Source organism: Gossypium hirsutum, chromosome A11 (genome assembly GCF_007990345.1).
Source record: "Gossypium hirsutum isolate 1008001.06 chromosome A11, Gossypium_hirsutum_v2.1, whole genome shotgun sequence".
Classification (NCBI taxonomy): domain Eukaryota; kingdom Viridiplantae; phylum Streptophyta; class Magnoliopsida; order Malvales; family Malvaceae; genus Gossypium; species Gossypium hirsutum.
In genome coordinates this window covers 78,614,719-78,642,568 of record NC_053434.1, presented here as the reverse complement: position 1 = coordinate 78,642,568, position 27,850 = coordinate 78,614,719, and the positions used below count along the sequence as shown (strand labels likewise).

At 30.9% G+C, this 27,850-nt stretch overlaps 1 protein-coding gene across 1 annotated transcript; it reads right to left on the bottom strand.

The window, feature by feature from the left end:
- LOC107956632 (cold-responsive protein kinase 1-like) lies at positions 1-27,850 on the bottom strand. Its single transcript, XM_041082094.1, has 9 exons — positions 27,747-27,850; positions 12,703-13,098; positions 8,201-8,208; positions 4,343-4,468; positions 4,092-4,219; positions 3,616-3,829; positions 3,300-3,531; positions 3,079-3,208; positions 1-351 (listed from the first exon to the last, which is right to left on the bottom strand). The coding sequence occupies exons 1-9, from the start codon at positions 27,848-27,850 to the stop codon at positions 34-36; spliced, it is 1,656 nt and encodes a 551-aa protein (XP_040938028.1). The 3' UTR covers positions 1-33.

Here is a 27,850-nt window from a genome sequence, read left to right as displayed (position 1 = left end):
TCAAATTTATCAGAATTTCCAATGTGTACAAAGTTAACGAGATGAGAGTTGAGTGATGGAGAGCGTGGCAATGGATGCTGAGGAGGAGGCAGTTGAGGTGGATGCTTCTCCAATTCTTGGATGATTTGATTCAATGAAGGTGGGCCTTGTAATTGGTTTGCTTTCAATCGACCCTTGGCTTCTCAGCAATACAACAACTTGTGACATGCTTGGCCTCAACGCCGTTGTTGACTGAGTGCACATTAATCCTATTTCTACCATTCTTCTCACTTCTTCTGCTTCATATTCATTTGGATCCAAGCTTTCGTCCACTAATTGTTGGTGCATGTTATCCTCATACAACCTCCATGCCTGTATCATTCATTTTAACTATATTATTGTTTCTTAATTTGTTACACTAATATTGATTGAATTTTCAACTATTCAACTTCAGTCCATTTCATATTGTATATTACACTATAATAATTTTGTCACACCCCAAAATATAGGGGTTAATCGTAACGAATAGATAAGAAATGAACCTTAGGCTTTATGGTTAATTACTATTCTCCTATTTTTTTCTTTTAATTTTCAACAACCTAGGATAAAAGTACACTAAAACAAATATTATTTGAAGTAAAAATTAAATAAGAAATGAGTAGTAGCCCAATGTTTAACATATTTCTCCCTCCTTGTACACCTAAGGTCAAACCACATCCTTTCCTTTTCATTTTTTCTTTTAATTCTACCCAAAATTTGGAGAAATTACCCTTGTCGCCCCAAAGGTTTACAAACCCTAGCTATTTAGTCCTTCCTATTCCTATTCGGTTTAGAATAATAATCCTTTTTCACAATTCTAGTAAAATTCGTCTTCATTCGCTTTTTATTTTCTTCCTCTTTTCTTTTTCTCCTCTTTTCTCTTGTAATTGCAACATATTTCCATCCTTGAACTATTGATTATTTTCTTTCTCGTATCGGATCAACCTCGTTTCTTGAATTTTTAACGGTGTTAGAATTATTGTCAAGTAGCATCCTTAATTTTTTTCAAAAATCGATAAGTTCATCTCGACCTCTATGATTAAATCCCTAAATTTCATAGTACTTCTATCCAAGGCTAATTCTTCATTCAAGCTAATAATTTTTTACGATCTTCTATGATTCTTGTCGACTCTTTCCATTAATCTCATTAAATCATGAAAACAATTGTTAATTAGTGCAAATATGTCGTTTGAAGGACCTATTTTAGGTATGTCGAATCAGATTTGAGCGCAAGGTACAACGTTCAAGCTTTTGGTGAAATGCATTCTTTTACAACTGAATTTGAGCAAACCGTGCCTAGGATTAGGGCTACACAGGCATGTGGACCACACGACCATGTCCCCTAAAACCTTAGGATTTTCGATTCTCACACGGCCTAGAACCCTCCACATGGTCTGTCACACGGTCGTGCCTCCCTTGTAGCCTAATTTTGCATTTGACACACGGCCACAGCCTGTTACACGATCGTGTAACCCCTCCACATGGCCTATAACTTCCTACACGGTCGTGTGTCCCCTGTTTTACAATTTTGCCCAGAATTTTTTGAATTGATCAATTTAGTCCTTAAATAGTTCCTGAACTGTTTTAGTGCTTTGTTCCATTCAATTAAGTTCCTCTTAATATGAATAATATTGAAATTTGTGATCTGATTAACTAAATTATTATTGCAAATGTTGGATATGAGAATATTTCTTGTTTTTCCATACCAAACTTATTATTTAAGCATCCTTCATACAATACAACTTCATTAGATGTTGATGTATTCTCTTATATAAATCCTATTCCATTAGATTGCCACTACTCAAGCTCAAGCTAGCAACCACCTTCATTTCTCCAATCACTAATGATGACAATGCAAACTTCTAGCCTATGCCTAGAAATAGCTTGTTGTCTCCTACTGACTATAGCCATTGGATGTCACCATCCTATCAAAATCTCCACCCTAGAATATTTGATTATTCTAATTGATATCACTCCATTTAGAATTCCTTTTATATGCCACCGTAAGTAATGAAGCTCCTTTCGCTCCATCACAATAGGTAAATGTACCTTCTCTCTCATCTTCTCCTTCACCACGCCTTTCAACCACCTCCATTTACTCGTATCACTATAAGGTCCCAAACTAAGATTTTTATGCATAAGATGCGAACTGACTATTTTGATCTAGTTGTATATAGAGTGAACCAGATTGTTAGCCAGACCAAAAACAAGCAAGAGAAATTCCTTGATTGAAGAGATCCATGCAATGGTGAAGAATAATACATGGTCCTTAGTGCTACCTTCTTCTCACAACATTATTGGTTGTAAATAGGTATTCAAAATTAAGTAGAAAACTATATATGTCACACTTGTGATATATAAAGATCGCTTAGTAGCTAAGAGATTTCACCAATGGTCAAGTAATGACTTTAAAAGAAACCTTTATTCTAGTTGTAAAGCTGCTTAATATGTCTTCCTTTAAGGTTCTATCTTGATCTCGAAGAAGTTGATCTGAGTCATTTATCTGGATGTATTAATAGCAAATTATTCTTACATCTCTATTAACCTATTTTTCCGATATTAAATTTGTTAACTAGCACTTTGTATTTTAGCAAATTAAGTTGGTGATAAAAACTGTCACCACATCAATGTTGTTGATCAAATTGCAAACTCACTCATTATTGTTACATAGTATCTACTGCTACCTACAAATATAATCGTGACAAGATAGGTGTTGTGGAGTCTACACCTATCTTAGAACTAGAAGGGTGATTAAAGAAAAACAATCCTTCATTTCCTATTCATGATCTTCTCTCATTTTCACTAATAATATCTTTGATTAATTGTCTTTTGACTTTGATTTAGTTTTTCATCTTTGCTTAGTTAAGGTTTTATTCTTCTATTTCAAGCAATGTTGCTCAAACACTTGTCTAAATATTTGGTGAATGAAAGATACTTGATTTACCGAAATGGAAGATATTCCATTTGATATATGTCGAAAAAGTCAAAGATTTCAAGGAGAAAATAAGAAAATATATACATGGAAAAATAAATGATGGAAGTGTAAGTTACTTGATTTACCTTTTTCAGGAGAAACTCGGTATCGGGATCGGCTGTGGTGTCATGACTTTTTTGACCACTTACAATTTCTAGGACAACAATCCCATAGCTATACACATCAGTCTTTTCTGATAGTTGTCCATGGAATCCCCTTTTACATTACAAATATATCATCCATTCATTAATTGATGCAAACAATATTATTTAATTAATATAAGGAAAAAAATCACGAAAGCACTTACAACGTTCCTGCAAATTTGGTGCTCAAATGACTCTTATCTTGAGGCAAAAGTCTTGCTAACCCAAAATCAGCTATCTTAGGATGGAAATCATTATCCAAAAGGATATTGCTTGACTTTATATCACGATGAATGATGCATACATGAAATTCCTCATGCAGATACGTAAGGCCTCTCGCAATGCCTACTATTATATCACATCTCTGTTTCCAAATTAGAGAGCCTCGTCTATCACCTGTAAAATTACCATCCATGGCATAACCATCAAAAGCAATGATATGGTGTAGAAGAGTAGATGAAAGGGAAGAAGAAAATTTACCAAATAAAAACTTGTCAAGGCTACTATTAGCCATGTATTCGTAGACAAGGAGAAGTTCAGGGCCTTTGCTACAACATCCAAGAAGACGGATGAGATTTCTGTGATGAACGTTACTTATTAACTTCAACTCACTTTCGAAGTCTAATTTTGCTCTTCGTGATTGCATTATCGCCAGCTTCTTAATTGCAACTATTTTCCCGTTCTTTAAAACACCCTGCCCATAATTAAACTTATGGTATTCACCCCAACTCAAAATCTTAAATCTTTGTTTAGTTAATTTTTATTTAATATAGGAATTTAAGATAGTTTTTAATTTAATCAATTAATACAAAATCTTAATATAATTAGGGTTAAAATATGACCTAGCAACAAAGAGTGTATGATAGTATTTAAGAAATTTTTTTTAAGTATATGGCATCAAATACTTAAAAATTGACTTTTTTTTTAATCATCCTAATATAATTTAACTTGTTTACCTTGTATACATCACCGAAACCACCTTCTCCTAATTTATTTTGATTGCTAAAATTTTTTGTAGCAGTACTCAAATCTTTGTATTTGTAGTTGATGGGGCCTTGCAACTCCGTTGCACCTAATATGTCACCTGTTACAAATGAGTGCACTTATATCCTTTCATATTTCAACAATAAAATTTTCTTTAAAATAGATCTAACAGTCGTACAAAATTTATGCAAACTCAAGTTACTTGTGCACTATTATCACATACCTCTAATTGGTGACCCTTTTGGCCTTGATGCTTGCTTAAACCAAACCAGCATTGCTATAATAAGCAAAAGAAATGCAGCACCTCCCACCACTCCTCCTATAATGCCATTCCTTTTGCTTGAACTACCTGCAATTTGTTCCATATTTAATCTTACAGTTTATTTATTATATACAAAATATGTATCCTTCACATATTTAGTAAAAATAACTACCTATTATTGCCAAATTTTCCAAAAACAACCAAAATTTTGAATATTCTTTTAATTTTACATACAAATAAGATTTTTTTTGGTTATATTTTAAATAAATTAGAAAGTCAAATGCTCGTCTGATTATTGAATTATAATTAGTATGGCACATAAAAAAATTAAAATATAAAAATATTTTATCATGCATCTTTTTAATTCAAGTTTTTAAGAACAAATTCCAGAAAGCATTAATTTAGAAGTTTGTTGAATAAAGGGAAAGTGATAGGAAAATGGTCAAAATTAGTGCTTTGTTTTTTAAATCCTTTAATTTCTCATGAATGATGATAACAAAAAAAGAACTGAAAGAGTCCGGCAAGTTTGTAATCATTTCAAAAATATGAATTTTCAAAGTGGATTAAACAAAATTTAGAAGCAAAATTACGGATTGAAAATATGAAAAGGTAGAGTATCTGGGATTTATCTTATAAATTTTTATTTATTCTCCTAGTTTTAATTTTCAAATCTTAGATTAATAGGATTTTTTAAGAAATTATTTTCAAGTAAATTTAAAAGTTATTTTAAATAAAATCTTAACAAGTTTTAAAAGCTCTTAAAAATCCTTTTTTAATCGTGTTTTTTTTACATAACAAGGGTTGTGGTTAGAGTTGAGCAAAATTCAATTCGATTCGAAAAAATCGAAAAAAAATTCGAGTTTCAAGTCAAGATGAATTTCACAATTTGAATAACTCAAATAATTCGAATAATAGATTGTTGTAAATAATCTTTTGGTCCCTATCAACTTTGAAAACAAGCAAATTGGTCTCTCTTAACAAAAATTACAAAAAAAAATAATTTTTTTTCAAATTTTAAAATAATTTTAAATTTAAAAATATATAAAAATTCTAAAAATATATAAAAAAGTTAATTTTTTTAAAATAATAATTTTGGGGACCTAATTAATGATTCAAATTTATCATGCTCAAGTATCTTTTTATTTATTTATTTTGCTTTGAAAAAAAAAGTTCTAATTTATGTGCTCTAACATGGAATTAGTTATATTATAACAATATTTTTATTTGACATGTTTAATTTTTTTAATTTAACTTGAACAATTTCACTCAATTCAACTTGAATTTCATTTCACTAGACTCGATTTGAAAAAATTTCAAACTGAGTTAGGATGATAAAATAGGACTCATGAACTCAATTAACTTGAAATTTTTTCATTTGATTTAACTCGATTCAATCGAACGCTCACCTCTACTTGTGGTCCAATACTCTTCTACAGTATTGGACGGCAATAAGTCAATAAACTACTAACTTTAGGGGTATTGGACTCCTTAAGCTTAACTATTAATACACATGCTTGTGTACTAGACCCAAGCTCCATGTGGTCCGAAACTTGGGAGCTAAAATCAATTTTTTAACCTTTAGGGGTATCAGATTGCAAAGAAAGAGGTATTGAAACACATCTTTTGGGTTTGGTACTTATGGGCCTAACAATGAATTTATTCAAGTAGGGTATTAGAACATACGCCCCTACAATTGCATTTAATGGTAGAGTTAATGTCTCAAACGATTCAATTTTCCCTCTAACTACTCCAAATAGTTAGAAATCAATGAAAGGGTATAAATAAGAAGCAAGAACATCAAGAAAAATAAAACAAGTGTACAATGTTTATTGTGTAAAAAATTAATCTTTCACTTGTAATTATCATATTTCTATTGTACACAATTAGGGCTTTATTTTCTTTCAATATTTTAAGTGTTGTAATTCATTTGAGTGAGCTTGATTATTGTGAATCAGTCTTAGAGTGGTATCTCTTTTTTCTCTATCTATATATCAAATTTGTGAGAGGTTACATAAGGTTTTGGGTAGAAAACCTTAAGGAGAAGTGGTTTTATCTTCCCTATTTAAAAGATATTGTTGTAAAGGTTAAACCTTGTCCTTAAAAGATATCATATTGTTGGAATTGGGAAATCCTTAGTTGTGAAGAGTTAAGGTAGTGGATGTTGGCAATTGGTGCTAAAACACTATAAATCATTGTGTCATTTTTATTTGTCATCTTTCTTCCAAAATTTTCAATCACCAATTAACCCCCTATCTTGGTACAAATTAAGCTTTACAGTTAGTACTAAAGCTAGAGCTCTAAATATTATCAAACCATCAAAAGACAAGATCCTTGAAGAGCTCAACTATAACAACCATGGAAAACCATTACCAAGAAGTATTTACCTTGGAGGACGTGTGTTTGATGGCATTTGAGCAAAACTCCGTAATGTTGGGAGAAAGACAATCTACCATGAGATCTCCACTATTCAATAGAGCAAACTACTTACATTTAAGAACAAGAATGAAGTTGTTTATCCAAGCCAATGAAGTTTGGAGAGTTATCACCAACGGTTTATTCATCCCTAAGAAGAGAATAGATGGAGAAATTGTTGATAAAGAAGATGAGTAGGATGAAGAAGACATAAAAAAATTCAATTGAATTACAATACCAGGCATACTCTATATTGTGTTCTTGGTCCAAAAGAGTACAATAGAGTATACATGAGTGAAAATATAAAAGAAATGTGGGACAAGCTTGAGGTCACACATGAAAGAACAAATAGAATCAAAGATCAAATATTATAGTCTTCTTATTTTAGATTATGAGTTATTCAAAGTCAAGCTAGATGAAGGCATAAAGGAGATGTCCAATCAATTCACTAATATCTCAATGGGCTAAAGCACTTGGGAAGAGCTATCCAAACAAGGAGATGGTGAAAAAGAAGTTTAGTAGTCTTCCAAAGTTTTAGGAAGCTAAGGTGACAATCATTTAAAAAGCTAAAGACTTTGATAAGATATCACTCAATAAGCTTCTTATATCTCTACTCACTTAAGAGATGAAGATCAATTGTAGAAATAATTAAGAGGTCAAAGAGAGTCTAAATAGATTTGGTGTAGCTTTTTAATCTACCACACATGAGAAGGAATGTGACTCAAGTAATGAAGAGGATGATGATGAAAAAATGACCATGCTTGTAAGAATTTTAAGTAGTTTATGAAGTTTAATAAGGCTAAAAGACCTCCAAGAAAGGAATTCACTGAGGGGGAGTCAAGCAAGAAAGAGAACAAACTAATCATTTGCTATGAGTGCAAGAAACCGAGTTACATCAAGTTTGAATATCCTTAATGGAAGGAAAAAGAGGGGCATTCGAGAAAAAGAAGAAGGAAATGATGGAAACATAGAGCGGTAGTGATTCATCCAATAATTAGGAAAACAATGACATTTCCAACCTTTGCCTCATAGCTTTTGATAAGTCCAAGGTACATTCTAACTAATAAATGAATATTCATTTGAAGAGTTACAAGATGTTTTTGATGAATTGGCTACGAAGTTTGAGGTCACGACTCCAAGTACAAAAGAATGAATCATTAACCATAGCCAAGGATGAAACAAAAAATAAGTTGAATGGTATGCAAGTTCAAATAGATTATTTAAACTAGAAAAAAAGAACTTGTATGATTATTTTTTGGTGTCTTACATAAGGCAACAAAAATGTAATGACATGATTGAATCTCTAAGTGCTTTCTTTGAAAAAAAGAGGTTTGGTTTTTGTCAATTTACTAAAAAAGAAGGCAAATTTAAAAACTTCTTTGAAAAAACAAACTTCATATATGATGCCTCTCTTTCTTGTACCCATTATTACAAGAAATGTCATGATAAACAAGTTTACCCACCGGTAAAGATTTAGTTGATCGACATGATGAACCCTAGTTACTATAGCTAGAAGGCCAAGGAGCAACATAAGTATAACAACCCATTTTTTAGTAGTGTTAGAAATAGTGGTTTTCGGACCACAAATCTGATGTGTCGGTTCGTAAATTTTTATTATTTTAATATTTACGAGGTCATTAGTGTAGTATTAAATTTTGGTTATGAGATTATATTATTTAGGAAGTTAATTAAGTAAAAATGACTGAATTGTAAAGACTATAAAAGTTAAGCTTGTTATGAAGGAGGACTAAATGGGTAATTTAACCTAAAGGAGTTAAGGTAATGGGTTCACATGAGGTTATGCACATGTGGATAAGTTAATTAAGCTTAATGGTGATTAATTTAGAATTAATTAAGAAAGTTTATTTATTTACAATAAAACCTAGGTATATAAATAAATAAAAATAAAGAAAAGGATGATCCTTTGGCTTAAAACCTCCATCTCCTCCACGACTCAAAGGGGAAATATTAAGGTTTATTAGCTTCCAACTTAAAGCTTTGATTTGTAAGTAAATCTTAGCTCGTTTTTAGTATTTTTTATATTTTTGAGCTCATATTAGCTTAATCTAGCTAACCTGAGGATTAATTTATAAAACTGTTGATGCGATTATGCCTAAGCCTGTTGCTGCCGAACCCATTGAGCTTCCCTTAGGGCCGATCACTCGTGCACGAGCCAAGATGTTCAAAGAAGCTATTTCGTACTACATTGACTAAATATGGGGAGAAGCAATTGTAAGGCTTATTGATCATTCATGGACCAGCTCTTCATGTGTTCCTTGCAGCTTGCTCAAAACTAAACTTTAATTTTCAGTTTGCCATTTAGCTATTTTTTAGTTGCTAGAATAAATTATTTAGTTGATTTAGTTATGTTAGTTTTTATAGCTTGAGTCTTTAAATGTGTCATAAGTTAGACCTAATTAATTTGAGTTTTAATATGCATTAATTTAGACATTTTAAATATGTCTTAAGTTTATTAAATATGTCTTATTTAGTGCAGCATTTTAATGTGTCTTTGTTCAACCTTCATTATTGTGTCTATTAGACACAATAATGATGTCTAAATTGTGTCTTATTATTGAATTTAAGCTGAATTTTAATGTGTTTGTAAGTTTTTCACACTAGCTGATCAACAAACAAGTTCAATGGACGGTAATTAATGGAGAAGCATGCATGTGGACTTGCATTCAAGACAAAGGTTGCTGATTACTCTCCTCTAAGTGCCTTTTCGTGGAGGGCAAAGGCCTTAAGCATTTTCACATTAGACCATTTAGCTTGCAACTAAGTTCACACCATGGAGGCTAATCAAATTAGCATGTTCACACCATGGAGGCTGTTTGTGCACCACAATTGCATTAAGAGGGCTACTGCATATTCGGCTTCCCAATGAAGGATTAAATGGTGTTTACATCTCCTTGGTTAAACAACTACTTGCAAGATTCAGCTCAGCTAATTAAGTCTACATGGTTAACTGATTGGGAATGTTAACAACTTGTCCATTGGCATCACCTAGGTCTAGGAATTTCCAAAAGACATGTTGATCATTTCAATAGCCATTTCAGCTCATTTAAAACTTAATTAAGCTGATCACATTCTTTCCATTCGGCTGGAGCTTTTGCATCCTATAAATACTTAGCTTATTTCATTTTGTAAGGACTTCTGATTATTTTATGAACTTTATCATATTGGTGAGTGTTCAACTTCCTTTGTTCTCTCTTGACTCTATTGACTTATCAAGATTTTCTTGTGGCGTCCTATCATTTTCTGAACTTATCACTTTTCCAAAGTGTGGTGTTCAACCTTATATCGTTGGTTCCTATCTTCCATAGATAGTGGGTCACGATTAGCTATCAATTCCATTTCGAGCTACTATAAGATTTGGGTCAATATTGTCTATAATATTGGTTCTATCTTTAGCCTTGAAATTGAAACCTTTCTTATATCTTTAAACACTTAAAATAGTTTTCTTGTTTTCTAGCCAACTTGCTCTTTTACAACTTACTTTGAGAACGTCAATTCATACTTCTTAATTTTACGATCGGGAAAAAAAAATGACTCGAATCAAATCACGAGAATGAGTTCGAATCAATTGTGAAACATTTTGGATTGTGCCATTGATGAGTTGAATTGTTTTCTTAAAGCATTTGAAAGATTTTTAAGCTTAGATGTTAGATTGGACTGTTTTGTAAAGTAGTTTTGATGATTTTAATTATTAAGGACTAAATTGCTAAAATGATGAAATTGCTTGTACTTGTTATGAAATATTTGCAAATAGGAGTTGTTGGAAAACCATAGAAGGTTTTGGCTGAAATGGGTTTATGAGAAAATGGGTTATTTGCATGTTTAGGGCTTAGGGACTAAATTGAATAAAGGTGAAAAGTTGATGGTAATTTTGTAAATGTCAAGAAGGACTAAATTGTATAGAATGATTAAATTTGGTTGCTATTTAGTTAATTGAATGAATCTATTGTTTTAGATCACGAACATATTGATAACTAAGGAAAAGATAAGGTAGCGGAGTAGTCCTTGTACTTTGACTATTTTTACAAATCAGCCGGTAAGTTCGTATTTCTAATTTTTATAATTAGTTTTTCTTTTCTTTCCATACATTTTCTATATTTAAGATGTGGAATTTCTAAGCATGCTTGATCAATTGAGAGTTGGTGGTACAAACGATTAAGGTGATTCAACCTTGGGTTGGGACATGAAGTGATTAAATGATTAAATATTTTGTTCTGATGATATGGATTATTCCGATGGCTGAAAATCCTATATAAGTTACGGATTTTCAATAGCTTGTGTGAACAACATCGAGAACTAGTGAAACAACTGAATGCTCTATTCTGATGAATGAACCCTAACGATGGATGAGGTCCTACATACGTTGCAAATCCTCGTCAGTTTGTGTGAAGAGCATTGTGAAACAATCAATGTTCTAGAACTAGCTCAAACGAGCGATACTCTACATTTCTGAAATGATGAGCTAATGATATCTGAGAAAATTGATTTAATGAAACATGTAGCTCTTACCTATGGTAGATTGTGAACTACAAGGAATTAGCTTATTTGTTATCCAATTGTGTTGTTAAGTTAAATTGCGATAAGCTCTATCGTTATTTTACGAACTTACTAAGCTTCAAGCAAGCTTACCTCTGTTTGTTTTTGTTTTGTAGATTTCGTTTTGCAGTTGAAAGAGTGGATCAAGCTCAAAGAAACACACTATCTAAAGGATTATTTTGGTATATTTTGAGTGGCATGTACATAGACTAAGTGTATTCCTTATTAAGCTTGTAACAGTTAGGATTTTTTTATGAAATGTATAATGTTTTAACACTTTCAAGTTAAGTCTTTTTGGAGTTGTTTTGATTTGATTATGTTTTAAGGACGAATGTGTGTTCAAATGAGTGTTTATAAGCTCTTGAAATGAATTGAAACTTATTGGTATGATTTGATGATGTTTGGGGATGTTTAAAGTGTTTTTGAACCAATTTTAATGCTCCAATGATCCAAGTATCGGGACATGGCTTGGTTGTATCGGTATAACCAAGTTAGCAACTAAAATGCTACAGTACAAGGTAGAGGTACTAAAACCTCTACCCTTGCACCTATTTCAAGCTCAAATCAACCCCAAACAAGGTCCAATGTTATATTTTTGTAAAGAAAACTTATAAATAATTGGAAATGTGTTTTCAGACCTTGAGAGTGATACTTTAATGGACCAAAATGACTTGATTTTCAAAAGAATTCATTATTGTTCCATTTTTGAAAGTATGTATTTTAAGTTAATTGAGCAACCGAAAACTAGTTTCATGTTTTTACCTCTTTCTAATACTTGGAAATCAATTTGATTAAATTTTGAAATGTATGACAAGTTTATAGAAATATGTAATCATAGATGTATGAAATCTTTTAAATTTGTTTTATGAAGAATGTTTACCATAAAAGTTTTTGTAAGTGCAAACATTGTATTGATGTGATATTATTTGTCGGTGTTAATCATCAATTTCGGTGAGGGGTGTTGCAGATTTTATGTTTAAAATTTTATTTTTGTTTAAAATAAAAAGGAATATTTAAAAAATAGAGATCAAATGTAGAGTAAATATTTCATAATTAAAATTTTATGTTGATCAAACAATCTAATTACGATTTGTACTTAACTTTAAGTAATACGTCAAACAGATTTTATGACTTAAATTCAATACTTAAATTTTTAATAATAATTTTTTTAGCAAATCAAACAACACCTACCTCCGTATATATTTCCCTAACAATTACTTGTGAATTTGTTTGTAAAATTTTAAATATAACTTATGAATTTGTTTGTAAAGTTTGAAAGATGTAATAGCAGCTTATATATAAAGAAGAAAATAGATAAAGATATAAAGATGAAGTGAGGCTTACTAGGAGTTGACAGGAAGGGCGTAATGTCGGTGGTTTGGTTATCAGCAAAGAAAGGAGAGTTAGAGTACCTCAAAAAACACCCAACATCCACAGCTCGACCATTGGTATTAGGAGGGCATCGTTGGATGTCAGTAGACACCACTTGCATGCAATCGTGGCAGCCAATTTCAGTAATGGCTTCGATACATTGTGCCACGCCATACACGGTTGCATTTCCACCACTGTCGCCCACTTTCTTGTTTATTGCAGCGAAGTAACCATTAATCTTTGGTGTGGCAACTTGAAGATTTGCTAGTACATCCTGCACCGTCGCTTCAAAAGAATTAGGCTCCGATGCTGACTCATTCCCACATATCATGGAGTGTCCTTCTTGAGTGCTTTGGTCGTAGAAGTTGTTGCTCTCATACCTTAACTCCACATTATAGTCATTACATCAATCCAAACAAAATGAAATACATTTAGTCAGCAGCACATGTAGGCATCCCAAACATTGTATCCTATTTTCTTTATTATTAGGATTTCGCACGACAGTAGTAAATTTAAGAAAAATTGGATAATGTATTAAAAAATTAGTATTTTTTTAAGTAAAAAAATGAGTAGGCAACTATGTTACTATCTCAGATGGCACAGGTTTTATTGCATTCTCTTAAAGGTGGAGAGGATTTAGCACATCCTGTACAAGTGATATTAGATAGAGGTTAGATTTTGGTTTCTTTTTGTTTAACTGCAATGCATGGTAGCTAGTATGGCATAAGTCCGAAATGCAGTCTTCGCAATAAAGAGTTGAAAAAGGAAAGGGCTCTTTATATCCTTAATCTACAACCATTCAAAGCTGTACAAACAATATTAATCAATCACCATCACTTCAAATTTGTTGTTGATATCATAATAATCATTATATTTGTCACTAATTATTAAATTTGATAAAATTTGAGATTTAAAATATTTAAAATTAAGTATTTTTTATTTAAAAATATTGTCATTAAAATCGTAAATATTTCCTATCAAAATTTGTTAACTTAGAATTTTGATTAGGCTAATCGATAGGAAATAAATTTGTTAAATTGATCAATTTTGACAAAAACTAACAGCAACAATAATGATTGTACTAGGATTTTTAAATCGAAAAGGTAGGACTGAATTTTTAACTTTTAAAGTGTAAGGACCAAATATCAAATTCTATACAAGGATTAACAATACATTTTAACCTTATATTTTAGGTAAACTACACCATTAGTCATTCAAGTATTTGTGTATTTTTAATTTGGTCACCCAACTCCAAAAGTTTTCAAAATTGTCACTAATGTTATTGATAATGAATTTTTAATTGATATAATATTAAATTTAGTCATCAAAATTTACATATTTTATTAATTTAATCTAGATTCTAAAAAATTTAACCCACAAGGTAGTTTTGGTTCGCTAAATTGTAGATTATGGATGGAATGTGAGATTACCTTACTTGATTCATTTAACTAGAATGTAAGATTCAAGTATTTAGTTGACGGGATGTAAGATTACCTCCAAGCAAATTATATTATATTATCCTTATTATAGAAATTTTTTTTCTTTTTAAATTCACTTAATTTAACATTTTCTTAGTCTCGGTAAAATTATAATAATTAAAAAAAATCATTTTTATTACCCATCGAATTTATCACATGAATTCAATTCAACTATTAATTTTTTCAACATCAAAATTTGGATAAAATTCTAACATTTGGTAGAATAAACAAAATTGCTGCAAATTGTCCTATCCCTGTTAATAGAAGAAATATTTGACACGTACGTTTTAAAAAATAAAGTAAACGTTTTCTAAATTAATTCCGAAATCCAAATGCTAACTTATTCATTAACTTTTTACTTCTAAATTTGAACATTTGGATGGTATTTTTTTTTAATTTTCTTTTACTTTTACTCTTTGAAAATGTTGGGTGGGAAAATGTAATGTTAGAAACAAGCAAAAAAACAAAATACATAAGCCAATCTTATTTTAACTACCAAAATTATATTGATTAATATAATAAAATAAAGGAGTATTTTTTTCTTAAAATTTAGATTTCACCCATAATTTTAGATAACCTAAGAAAGGAGATTCAATATCTTGACACTATTTTTTAGTGTGAGATTAGGGGACAATATAAAATTGTAATTTAATTATAATTTGTAATGTTACATTTGGTTAACCAAAATTCCTTTTAACATTTACACCTTTTATTAATTTAGTTTTAATAATAAAAAAATATAAAATATAAAATATTCAAAAATACATAAAAGAATGTAATATTAAAAAAAAAGTGAAGATTGTAACATGTCTGGAAATTTTTATGTATTTTTTAAATATTTTAATATTTTTTCAAATTTTTTGAAGGATTAATTCATTTAGTTGAATTTGTAAATATAGAATATTAAGATTAATAACAGCATTGCCTAGGGTTATATATCTGCTTTTTTGGAATTTATGTCGTGAATTTAGTATTAGAAAGAAGGATCCTGCAGTAGTGGTGCTATAAATTATTGAGATGGATCTTGGTGGGCCCTTATTTACTGGTGTAAGATATGAATTCTTTGGAATTTGAAAACTGGAGCTTTCATTAATTAAGTGATGAATCTCGGTATAACAACAGTCTTGTCAAAACCAAAATGCAAGTGTTGAATTTTGCTTTTTTTATTAAAATCACTCTAAAATTTTGAATAATTATGAAAATCACCTTCTTTCTTGATTATGTACGTAAATGATCTAAAATAAATAGTAAAAGTTGGTAGAGCTAAAGAAATTGATGCTACTAACATATCACTTCACACATAGGATTAAAAAATTAATTTTTGGTAGAGCTATAGTGAATGATGTCACTTCAATAAATACCAAAAAATATCGGTATTTCTCAATAATTGGGAGGCCTAAAAATAAATAAGGGTGATAGAGTCATAGAGAATGATGCAACCATTTTATTGTGTTAAGGATAAATCTGTTTTAGGTTAAAAAAATTTTAAAATGTTATTTTATTGGGTGGTGTCATAGAAAATGGCGCTACCAATGTAATCTATTAGTTTTTTTCTAAAATTTAATTTTTTTAATTAAAAATAATATTTTATTCAGTGAAGTCATTCTATTTAACATGATCAAATAGCTATATATAATCTCAATGACAAATTAGTCTAAGTTGAATTTTTTTTTAATTATATCATGTTAAATGATGAATGGGAGATAGATGATGAGTGTTTTTTTTATGTTTTTATATTTAATGGTTATTTTTGGTTGCCAGTTATTTATTTAGCAACAGGTTCAAATTGATTCTGTAAGTCTTTCCGTTAGTTGTGGTAGGACGACAACGGGTTCAAATTAGTTATACAGCCAATGAGTAGATTATTTGGTATTCTCTGGGTCAAAGGGATGTTTGAAGATTTTAAGGAATCCTAAATCGAACTGCACGGGTGAGATCATCAATATCAACAACATCCTTGGTGCAAGATAATAGGCACTGAGAAACTTGCTTGTGCTGCGGTTAAACATTGTATTTTTCAATTTGTAAGACATAATGTTGTTAGTTTTGAACAAAATCATTTAATTATGTTTTATTTGTAAGATACAATATTGTTGATATTGAACAAAATCGTTTAATTTTTTTTAGTATTGAGAAAGTTGCTCCTGTTGTAAAATTATATATTGTAAGTTAAGTGAAATTATTTTGGAATGTTGCAAATGTAAAATTATATTTTATAGAATAATTTCTTTGAATTATGTAAATTGATTGTTATTTGAAATGTTAGCAATGTAAAATAATTTCTATGTAAATTATTTATGTAATGTGAATTAATTGTTTGATAATGAGCATTTTCAATAGAAATTAAGAAATAGAGGACCAAAAAGTAAATAAAGTTTTGGAAAAAATAAGAAAGAAAAAAAATGAATGTGGGAGAGGGAATTGACTGAAAAAAAGAATGAGAAATGATTGATTTGTTTAAAAAAATAAACTAGTGCATTTTAAAGAAAATAAAAAATCAAAAGGCTCAAAAATAAATATATTGATCGATCACATTGCATTAATCACGTCAACGGCATAACTTGTCAAAGGTTACTCTTTAAGTTACCGTTCAATGTTTAAAAGAAAAAGAAAAAAAAACTTAGAAGGAAGAGATTAATTGATTTTCTTTTAAAAGGGAGGGGAGGTTATTTTTGGTCCCCTTAAACTTTTGAAATAGAAGAAAAGAAGAGTAGAGAAAAAACAAAAAAAAAAAAGCTGTTTTTGTTTCGAAGCTAATAAATACGATTAATGTATGTAAATATATTTTGATGTGCATGTATCATATTAAAAGGAATTATTGTAGTGTAATAATTAATTAAATTTATTTTGTATACTTTATGCAGATATCAAAATGTCTTCTCGAGTAAACATGGATCACACTTCATCGAGGGTTAACGAAATAGTAAAATTGTTAAATCACAAACTCTTTATTTGACATCTTATATATGATATTTATTTATACGAAATAAAAAATTCTAAAATTAAAATTTATTGCAAAATTAAATTATGATATCCCATTGTTAACAATTTTTTTTTTCAGTATTCTCCTTTTTGTTAAAAAAAAACTAAATTTTTGTTGTCTATAATATAAGAAAGCAATGGTTAAGTTCTTTATTGATATTTCAAATATCATAGTTAAAATCTTGACACTAGTATCACCATTTTATATGACTCCATTAAATAAAATAATATTTTTTAAAATTTTTAAAAAATTTCTAACATTGGTGGCGTCATTATATATGACTCCACCAAATAAAATATCATTTTTAGTTAAAAAACATTTAAAATAAAATGGTAGCAAATAACACTAGTGACACCATTTTATATGACTCCACCAAATAAAATAATATATTTTAAATTTAAATAAAAGGTAAAAAAAATTAACCCTAACACAATAAAATGGTGGCGCTATATAATGGTAAATCTAGTTTTACCAAACTGTTTCACTAGGCCACCAACGTTTTAAGTAGATGGGCTTCTTCATATGTTCCACAAATCGGGTCAGTTCGAGTGGGTTAGACAAGCCCTCATTTAATCAGTTGACCTCCATGAAAAATTCTGTATGTATTCGTCATAAGCTTTATGTACTAACCCAATTTCCAATGGTGTTGGAAAATGTGATTTCGGAACCCCATTTCTATAAATCGAGTCCGTAAATATTAAGTAGGAATATTTATGGAGGTGTTATAAAAATATATTGAAATTTGGTTAACTTAGCCGAAAATGTGATTAATTAAGGCCCAAAGACTAAATTGTAAATGTTCAATCGTTGTAACAATCCAATTTTAGTGGTGTTAAAAATGGTGGTTTCGGGACAACAATTCTGACAAGCAAGTCAATATTTTCTTATTTATTTAATGTTTATAAAGTTATATCAGGGTCGTATTAATTTGGTTAATAAATTTTAATGTTTAGCTAGTTAATTAAGTAAAAAGGAATAAATAGTAAAAGTTGCAAAAATTAGTTTCTATTAGTTAAATAGGTTAAATGGCTATGAAAATGTAAATTAATGGACTTAGATGGTAAATAAACCATATAGATAGATTGTGGACAATTGTGGACATGTTTTATAAATTACTAAGTTAAAATCATAAGGGTAAAATAGTAAATTGATAATTAAATAATTAAATTAATCAAAACAAATGATGGAAAGCCGTCGTCTTCCTTATTTTGTTTTATTTTAAACTGAAACCACCATTTTAGTTAGGGGATATTCAACCAAGCTTCAAACTATTGCATGGTATGTATTTTAATCCTGTTTTTATTTTTTATTTTTGTTTTTGAGTCCGTTTTAGCATAATCTAGCTAACTCGGGGACTAATTTGTAAAACTATTAAATATTTTGAATTATGTCATTGATGAGTTTGAAGTTTTTTTTAGGTTTAAGGGTAGATTATTAAGCTTGGTTGTTACATAGAACTATTTTGTAAAGTAGTTTTTAATGTTTAAAGATTAAATTGTTAAAGTAGAAAAACTTCATGGAAATTTAGTGAAATTTTGATAAAAGTGGGCTGAATTGAATCTAGGTAAAAATCGGCTAGCATGGTTTTCCTTTAAAAGTGATTAATTTGTAAGTTTCGAGTTTAAGGACTAATTTGCATAAAGGTTAAAAATGTAAGGATAAATATACATTGATAAGAGTTATATGGCTTGAATTAATTATGTAAGATATTTTAATTATTTGATTGACTAAAAATTGTTATGTAGTTCATGAAATAGGCCAATCAGACTTAAATCGTGGAAAATCTAAAATCTCGGACTAGTCGTCATATTTGTCATCACAATTGTTTTTGTTGAGCTAAATTCATAATTTAACTAAAGTAATTCATTTGGTCATGAGATGTAACTTGATATATATATTCATAAATTGGTGATTGGATTCATTGATTTGAGAAACGAGAAAGACCATGATTGAAAGATATTATGGCATTATACCCGAAATGAGAAAGACAATAGTTGAAAGATACTATGGCATTAAACCAGAACGGGTAAGACCCTAGTTGAAAGATACTACGGCACTATACCTGAAGATGAATAAGACCATAGTTGAAAGATACTATGGCATTAAAGGTGAATGAATCAAGACCATAGTTGAAAGATACTATGGCACCACCTTGAGATTGTGTAAGACCCTGGTTGAAAGATACCATGGCATCTTCTGAACAATAAAGTAACCGGAAAAGACCACAAATTGAATGGTTATTTTATTAATGATCTAAAGTTTTCCATGTGAATAGAAATCAATGACTGTAAGTGATATTTGAGATAATGTATGTTTTATGTAAAGTAATTTTACTCGGTGAGTTATGTTTTCATTTATTCGAACTTACTAAGCTTTATGTGTTTATTATTTGTGCATTTATTTGTAAATCACAAAAAGCTTAGTTGATCAAGAGGTTAAGTCGAAGCATACACACTACCATCTCTTATCTTGGTAGATATTTTGGGTCATATGATATTGGTTATGAATGACATCTATTAGGATCTTTTGGTTAGCTTGTTCATGTTGTTCATGTTGTTTATGTTTAGTACTTGATTTGGTAATAATTTGCGGTCATGTATATATGTTTGGTTACTTTGGTTTTATGGTATGGTTGTAAATTCTTTTGGTCTTTCAGTTGATGTTTTATAATGATAGATATAAATGTTGTTTAATAGATAGGATGAAATGGAATATTTAAGTAGTGTTAAGTATATATTTAAGGTGATAATTTGAGATGAAATTGTGTGATTGTTAGAAGGAGATATGAATGGTATGAATGAATAATAAGTTAGGTATGTGATTATCTTTGTTGAATGTAAATTTAAATGCAAGTTAGCTTGGTGTGTGATAGGTGTTTGATTTGGCTTAATTTGGCAAATGAATTGTGGTGTCAATAAGGGCACATTGGTTAGGCACCTAGATTGATTGATTTTGGCATGTTTCAGATGTGTTTGATTGAGTTTTAATGTGTGAATATGTTTGGAGATGGTTTGTCTTGGTAGGTAAAAAAGGGTTGTTGAATTGGCTTGCATTAGGGGTTATTTAGCATATGACCTAGGACACGGGTTGTCACACGACTGTGCACCACACATTGCCACACCATATGACAGTATGTCATTTTAAATTTTAAGTGTAAGTTGGTCTACATAGTCTCAGAGAGTTACATGGCCTAGTGACACGACCGTGTGACCTTACTTCGAATACACACACGGTCTAGCACACGACCTGTGACACAATCGTGTGATCCTATTTCGAATACTCATACAAGCGGGCACACAGGCTGGACACGACTTTGACCCATACTTTGAATTGTACACGGTTAATCACATGGTTGTGTGACCCCTGTTTCCATAATTTTCAAATTTTTCTTAAAATTTGTGTTTTATTTCAAACTAGTCTCTAATTATTCTCAAACTATTTTTAAGGCCCCGTAAATTCAATTTAAGGTCATAAAGGCATTTATGATATGAATGAATACTGGAATTGAATGTCAATATTTTAAATTGATTAATTGTTCATTTTGTTGTTAAATGTTTCAAATTGTTCTGTAATACTCCATAACCAAACCAACTGCCCCTATTCTTAGGGTTTGAAACAGATACGTGTCAACAAGCTTTCTGTTGATAAAATTCGCAAATACGAGGTTGAAAAATTTCGCAGTAAGGTTAAGGACGATCCAGAAAAGGTTGACTTATGGTTAGAAAATACTACCAGAGTTTTTGATGAGTTGTCGTGTTTTCCCAACAATTTTCTGAAGTGTGCAATTTCTTTGTTAAAAGATGAAGCATATCAATAGTGGAATACTTTGATAGTGGTGGTACCGAAAGTTTGTGTAAGTTGTCACTTTTCCCAAACTAAGTTCAGGAAGAAATATGTTAGTCAACATATCTCGATAAAAAGTAGAAAGAGTTCCTTGAATTGAAACAAGGTTATAGAACTGTAACTGAATACGAGAAAGAGTTTGTTCGGCTCAATAAGTATGCTTGGGAATGTATCCTATCAAAAGTTGTTATGTGTACCCGATTCGAAGAGGGCTTGAATGAAGACCTTCAATTGTTGGTTGAGATACTAGAGTTGAAAGAGTTTGTTGTGTTAGTAGATAGGGTGCAAAAAGGGAATGATCTTAACAAATCAAAGAAAAAGATAGATTAAAAAATTCGAGAATCGAGTAAAAGACAACTTGGAAAATTGTTCTCCTCTTTTTTAAAAAAGATAAAAGAATTTCGTAGTCGTATGTCAGCTTTATCCGGATTTTTTGGGAGAGATTGAGGGAACCAAGGTAGCTCGAGACCTCAGGCTACCCCAACAGCTAGTGTTGGCAATGTCAGTAACATAAACAAGCCAGATTGTCAATATTGTGGTAAGAAACATTTTGGAGAGTGCTTGGTAAAGAAAGGGTCATGTTTTAAATATGGTTCGTTCAACCATTTTCTCCAAGATTTCCCAAAAAGGTTCGATCAGGGAGTACACCTTTTAAAGGTAGGCCATCGAAGAATAATGGAAATGAGGAGTTAGTGAAGCAGTGCGAAGGACATTATAGTTCGATTGGAGGCACGAGCACCAGCTAGGGCTTATACGATTCAAGCTCGAGAAGATGCCACAACACCTGATATGATTATTGGTACAATTTTCTCTTTTCAATGTTACTATTTATGCTTTGATTGTCCCAAGATCAACACACTTGTATATATGCGCTACATTAGTAACATATAAAAAAATACCAGTAGAGTCAACTGAATTTGTAGTTAAAGTATCTAATCCGATAGGTCAATTTATGTTAGTTGATAAAGTTTGTAAAAATTACCCACTGAAAATTCGGGATTGCAACTTTCTGGCTGATTTGATGTTATTGTTGTTCGATAAGTTTGATGTGATTTTCGACATGGATTGGTTGACTATGCATGATGCAATTGTGAATTGTAGATGAAAGTAAATTATTTTGAAATGTCAAAATGGTGAAATAGTCAGAGTTAAATTAGATAGATTAGACAGATTCACCAATATTATCTCTACTTTGGCAGCTCAGAAATTTGTTCAAAAAGGGTATGATACGTATTTAACATATATATTATATACCGAATCTTAAAAATCAAAGTTGGAATTAGTTTTGACTATTTGTGATTTAGTGGATGTAATTCTAGAGGAGTTGCTAGGGTTACCGCCAGTCAGAGAAGTATAATTTACTATTGAATTAGTTTCGGGAACTTCTCCAATATCGATTTCTCCATACAGAACGGCACTGGCTGAGTTAAAAGAATTAAAAGCACAGTTGTAAAAATTGATAGATAGAGGTTTCGTTCGACCTACTGTTTCTCTCTAGGCGCACCTATGTTATTTGTTAAGAAAAAAGATGGATTGATGCATTTGTGTATTGATTATCGATAGTTTAATAAAGTCACAATCAAGAACGTCCTGGATTCTTCCCCTTGTGTCCACTAGAATCAAGTAGTGGTTTGAAATTAGTGGCTCAAATGCTCCACCAAATAGCCTAGAAATAGACTCTACCATTCCAAATTCGTAACTTCTCAATCAAGCCTATCCCGTATATTGGTTGAAGAAAACCTTCCTCTCTCCCATGTGTACCACCTACCGTTGAATCCTAAATCACTCAACCCACAATCTTCCAAAGTCGTTCGAAACTCAAACATCTGTCATTCTGACCTGAGGGGTAGACTATTTGAGACTTAATTGTTTGAGAACTCCTACGACAACCATTTATTACATTCATCGGGATTTCCATAAAACCCCGTTAATCTCTAAGTTTCTTCATTTTCATTGTCTTGGATATCAACATCAATATGGTATTGAGAAAAGCTCCTCATAGTGACTAAAGAGTTACCTCTCCATTCCAAATACAATCCTTAAACCTATAGCCCTTATATCAATGCCATTCCCAAATCCACATTTCCTTCTGATCGCTCCTATCTTTTTTGAATTGGGCTTTGTTTCCATAAGAAACAAAATTTGAGGATTAATGGCTCTCAATTTGTTCCTAAGTCGATTAACATTTTGTAGTTTCCCTAGACTACAAACATTCCAACTTAGAAGTTTCATTGCTTTTAGTTGCTCTGCCCTACAAAGCTAGCCAATTTCTCATTGATACCTCTCTCGATATCATTTTCTGATAAAACTACTACATCTCCTACAAACGTTGGCATTTCTTACATTCCAAAATATAAAGTAGATCATTCTCACCATCCAAAACCAAATCCATAGGCCCATTCTCATTCTCAGCCCAACTAATATCACTACTATCCATACTTTATCGATGATCAATTCCCATAATTGATGCTTCCTTTCCAAACCCTAAAGGAATAAAATTAGGATTTGGAAAACATTGCTCCAACTCACCCCTCCAAGTACGCTGAGAATCCTTATCCTCCATTAAATTTTGGCCAACAATACCACTTTCCTTATCCATTATTTTGCAAAACAACCCATCCACCTCTCACAACCATTGACTCACGGTTGAGGTTCTTCTTCTTGTCGCTGTACAGAGAGAAATACCCCACCCAAAAACTACCTTAAAAGGTTCAACTCTGATTCTGATTGGGCAAAAAATTTCCCCATGACCGAGTTTGCCACAACTGAAACAAAATAAACTCAATTTCTCATACTAAAATCGGGCATAAAAGACACAGTCCTTACCAGCCAGAACCTTTTTTTTCTTTTCAACGACAGGTTCAAATCCAACTTAATTCTGATATGCATAAATTTTTGAATGCCCAACACTTGTATTGATGTATCATATTCAAGAAACAACCTTAAGAAATTCCTAAACTGTTTAGCCATTGATTCGAACATTAAAGCTAGAGGCAAATCATGTATCTTAACCTAAAACTCAATTGAAGATAACAGAACTAACAGTGGGTTTTCCCCCGACTAAATCTTGTGCAAAATCAAAAAATGATTGTTGAAAAACCATGGGGTTCCAGAAAGCATTCTATTCATATCTACAACATGAAAGAATTGAAAAAGATACCTTCTTTCACCTAGATTAGAAATACAAATCCCCAAATGGGATACCACAAATTAGCCATAATATTATGCAAGGAAAGGAAATGTTGTAATATCCCGAAAATTTTTATAGTAAAATATTATCCGTGATATAGTAAAATAAGGAAATAAAGTGACAAAAAAGGAAATTTTGAGTTATGTCAATATTGAGAAGTATATTATGACATATTGATTCAAAAAAGGATTAAATTGTAAAAGTGAGAAAAGTTTTGTGGTCCAAAAGTAAATACTCAAAATTTGAAGGATTAAAGTGTAAATATGAAAAGTTGAAGGACTAATAGTGCAAATATTTTAAGGGTGGAATGATCTAGAAACCAAGGAAAATTGATGAATTAGGACCAAATTGAATAGGTGAAGAATTATGAGGGACTAAATTGCAATTTTACCAAATTAAGTGATGACTCAAGAATGGAATTTTAAAAGATCACAAAGGGCAAAATGGTCAATTGGAAGAGAGAGAAATCTAGAGACAATGATGATGTTGGAGATATTTTAGATAAATTAAATAAAAATTAATTTTTAAATGATATTTTATTATTTTATTATTATTTTATTTAATATATATATATGAAAGGAAAGAAAGGGGAGGATGATATGATCACCTTTCTCATGCAACTAACGTGAGAAGAAGAAGAAGAAAGAAAGTTTTCCTTTTCTTACAATTTAGTCATTCCTCCAAAAATTTATTATTTTCACCTAAAAATTGAAAAAAATTCCATAGCCATCAAGAGATAAAGATAGCAAGGAGATGATGGGGAGCAAGAATATCAAGTTGGATTCAAGAAATAGAAGCTGGAGGAGAGAGAAAAATCAAGTTAAAGATTGAAGTCAATAAGAAAAGGAAAGTACATCAAGATTTCAATATGTTTTTAAGTTTGTTATTATTAACAAATCATGGAAATAATGTTATAGTAGAGTTTTCTTACATAAGGTCCTATGTTCTTGATATGTTAGTGAAGAGAAAATAAGAGAAAGTGATGAGAAATGGTGTAGAAAAAGAAAATAAGGGTGTTATAACATGGTAATTAATATCTTGCACTAAAACAGTTCTAGATAGTAGTAGTAGTCTAACTTTGAAAAATCACCAAAAATTTTAGAAATCGAATTATAGGATGAATAAAATATGAGATTAAATCTTATTGAGTCTAGTTTCTTATAGAAGAAACGGTGTAAGTAATGGATTTGTAAATCATGAGATATAATGAATTTTTTGAGACAAGGTCAGAATGAATTCGGGTTCCCTTGTTCTGACTTTTGAAAATCATAAAAAATTGGATAGAAATAATTAGGGGCTTAAATTTATATTTTTAGAATCTTTAATGAGTCTATTTTCAATAAAAATAAACAGGAATATCATTTTAATTCTGTAAGAGGAGATAATTAATTTTTAGTGAAGAAGGGTCAGAACTATCAGACAACAGAATAGGGGTAAATTTAAAGAATAAATTGTACTTATTGGATAAACCAAAAATTCTGAAACTTTTATGGAAAGAAGATATATGAGTCTAGTTTCAGGGAAATTTAGTGGATCTTAATTTGGAGCTCTATATCTCTAGATATAAATAATTTAGTGACTATGACACAGATGGACAGTTTGAATATTCATAAAGTAAATAATAAAAATTATAGATGATGTTACTTCCAATTGTGTTATATACATTAAGGATGTGGAATGGAGAGGAGGAGGAGGAGGAGGAGGAGGAAAATATATATGAATATTCAGCTAGCATGGCTAATTTGCATGTTTTAGGCTTAAGGACTAAATTGAATAAAAGTAAAACTTCAGGGGGCAATTTTATAAAAATGTCAAAATGACCAAATTGAAGGGAATGAATTGTTTTATTATCCAAATTAATAAATTGAATGAAATTGTCAATTTAAGATCGAGTGAAAATTGGGAAAATGGTAAATTACCAAAATGTCCCTGAATCTTGATATTTTTGCAATTTCGCTAGGTAAGTTCGTATAACTTGAATTATATTCTTAAATGCTTGAAATGTATGTTATTGATGTGAATATGATTTGAAAGTTCATTGTATGAAAATTTATGAAACATTGATATATTTGATGAAAAGGGGAAGAAATCCCGGTTGAATGAAAGGAAATTTCGATGGATCTCTAAGAAGGAATTGACGATAAAAAGGATCTAGCCCAGACGAGTGATCCTACCCTGATATAGCCCTCCCGAAGAATATGTGGAAAATGGATTTAGCCCAGACGGGTAATCCGAATTAGGGTCTAAATTTAGCCTGGACTGGTAATTCAGATCCAAGCTCATTAGAGTAATTGTCGGTGCAGGGGATTTAGCCTGGACTGGTAATACCGACAATACTCTATGAGTTTATATTGCAGGGGATTTAGCCTGGTCTGGTAATCCGGCTGCAAGGATGAGGTTCGCGGGAGTGTGCTCTCTGATATGAAATGTGTAAAACCATGGTTGAAAGATACCATGGCAATCTGATATGAAATGTGTAAGACCATGGTTGAAAGATACCATGGCAACCTGATATGAAATGAATAAGACCATGGTTGAAAGATACCATGGCAACATGACGGGAAATGAATAAGACCATGGTTGAAAGATACCATGGCAACGTGATAAGAAATGAATAAGACCATGGTTGAAAGATACCATGGCAACATGACAGAAAATGAGTAAGACCATAGTTGAAAGACATTATGGCATCATGTCAAAGATAAATAAGACAGTGGATGGGAGACTCGATGACATCTATTGAACAATTGATACTCAGGTAATATGCATCAGATGACGAATGGTTATATAAAATGGTTGTGTGAAATGTTTACAAGAACTGGTCATATGGAAATATATGTACAAAATAGTTATATGAAATAATTATGAAGATAGATAAACGAAATAAGAATAAGTACATGGAATATAATTTATGTTAAGTTTGATATAAACTTTACCGGAATAAATATACATAAAATATATGGAAATAATGGAGCATGAAATATTGATATAATGAAATGATTGATATATACTTATGAAGAAACGGTAAGAGAATGATATGTTTCATGACATGTACATATATGATTATCTTTGATATGTTGATACAAGGAAATTATGTAAGTAAAGACAATTATTAAACTCAAGTGTGACTTGTCGAGAAAATAAGTATATCAATGTTGAATTTATATGAAATATGTGCAAGTATACTAACAATGATGTGGCTTGACGCTTAGACAAGTGTCAAGCTATTGATTGAATGGTAACATGTTTAATTATAAGAAGCATTGAAATAGTAAGTACTTAGATGAAAATAAAATTTAAGATTTTGCGAATTTTTTTATGATCCCGATTTAATTCCGGTTGGTTTTTAATGTATGTTTGGGGCTTCGAGGGCCCAATAAAGAGACGTTATGATTATTTTCAAAATATGAATAATAAATGACTCAGAATTATCTGAAAATGTTCAATAAACTCCGGTAATGCCTCGTACCTATTCCGGCAATAGATACGGGTAGGGGGTGTTACAAATGTACCGCACTATTTGTTAAACATTGCCTCACCAAACAGAACTGGTACTCATTATCCACCACTGGGGCCTCCTCCCTAAACACATCTTCCTCCTCATCAAGCAAATTCAGATTAGCCAGTTTCTTCTCCAT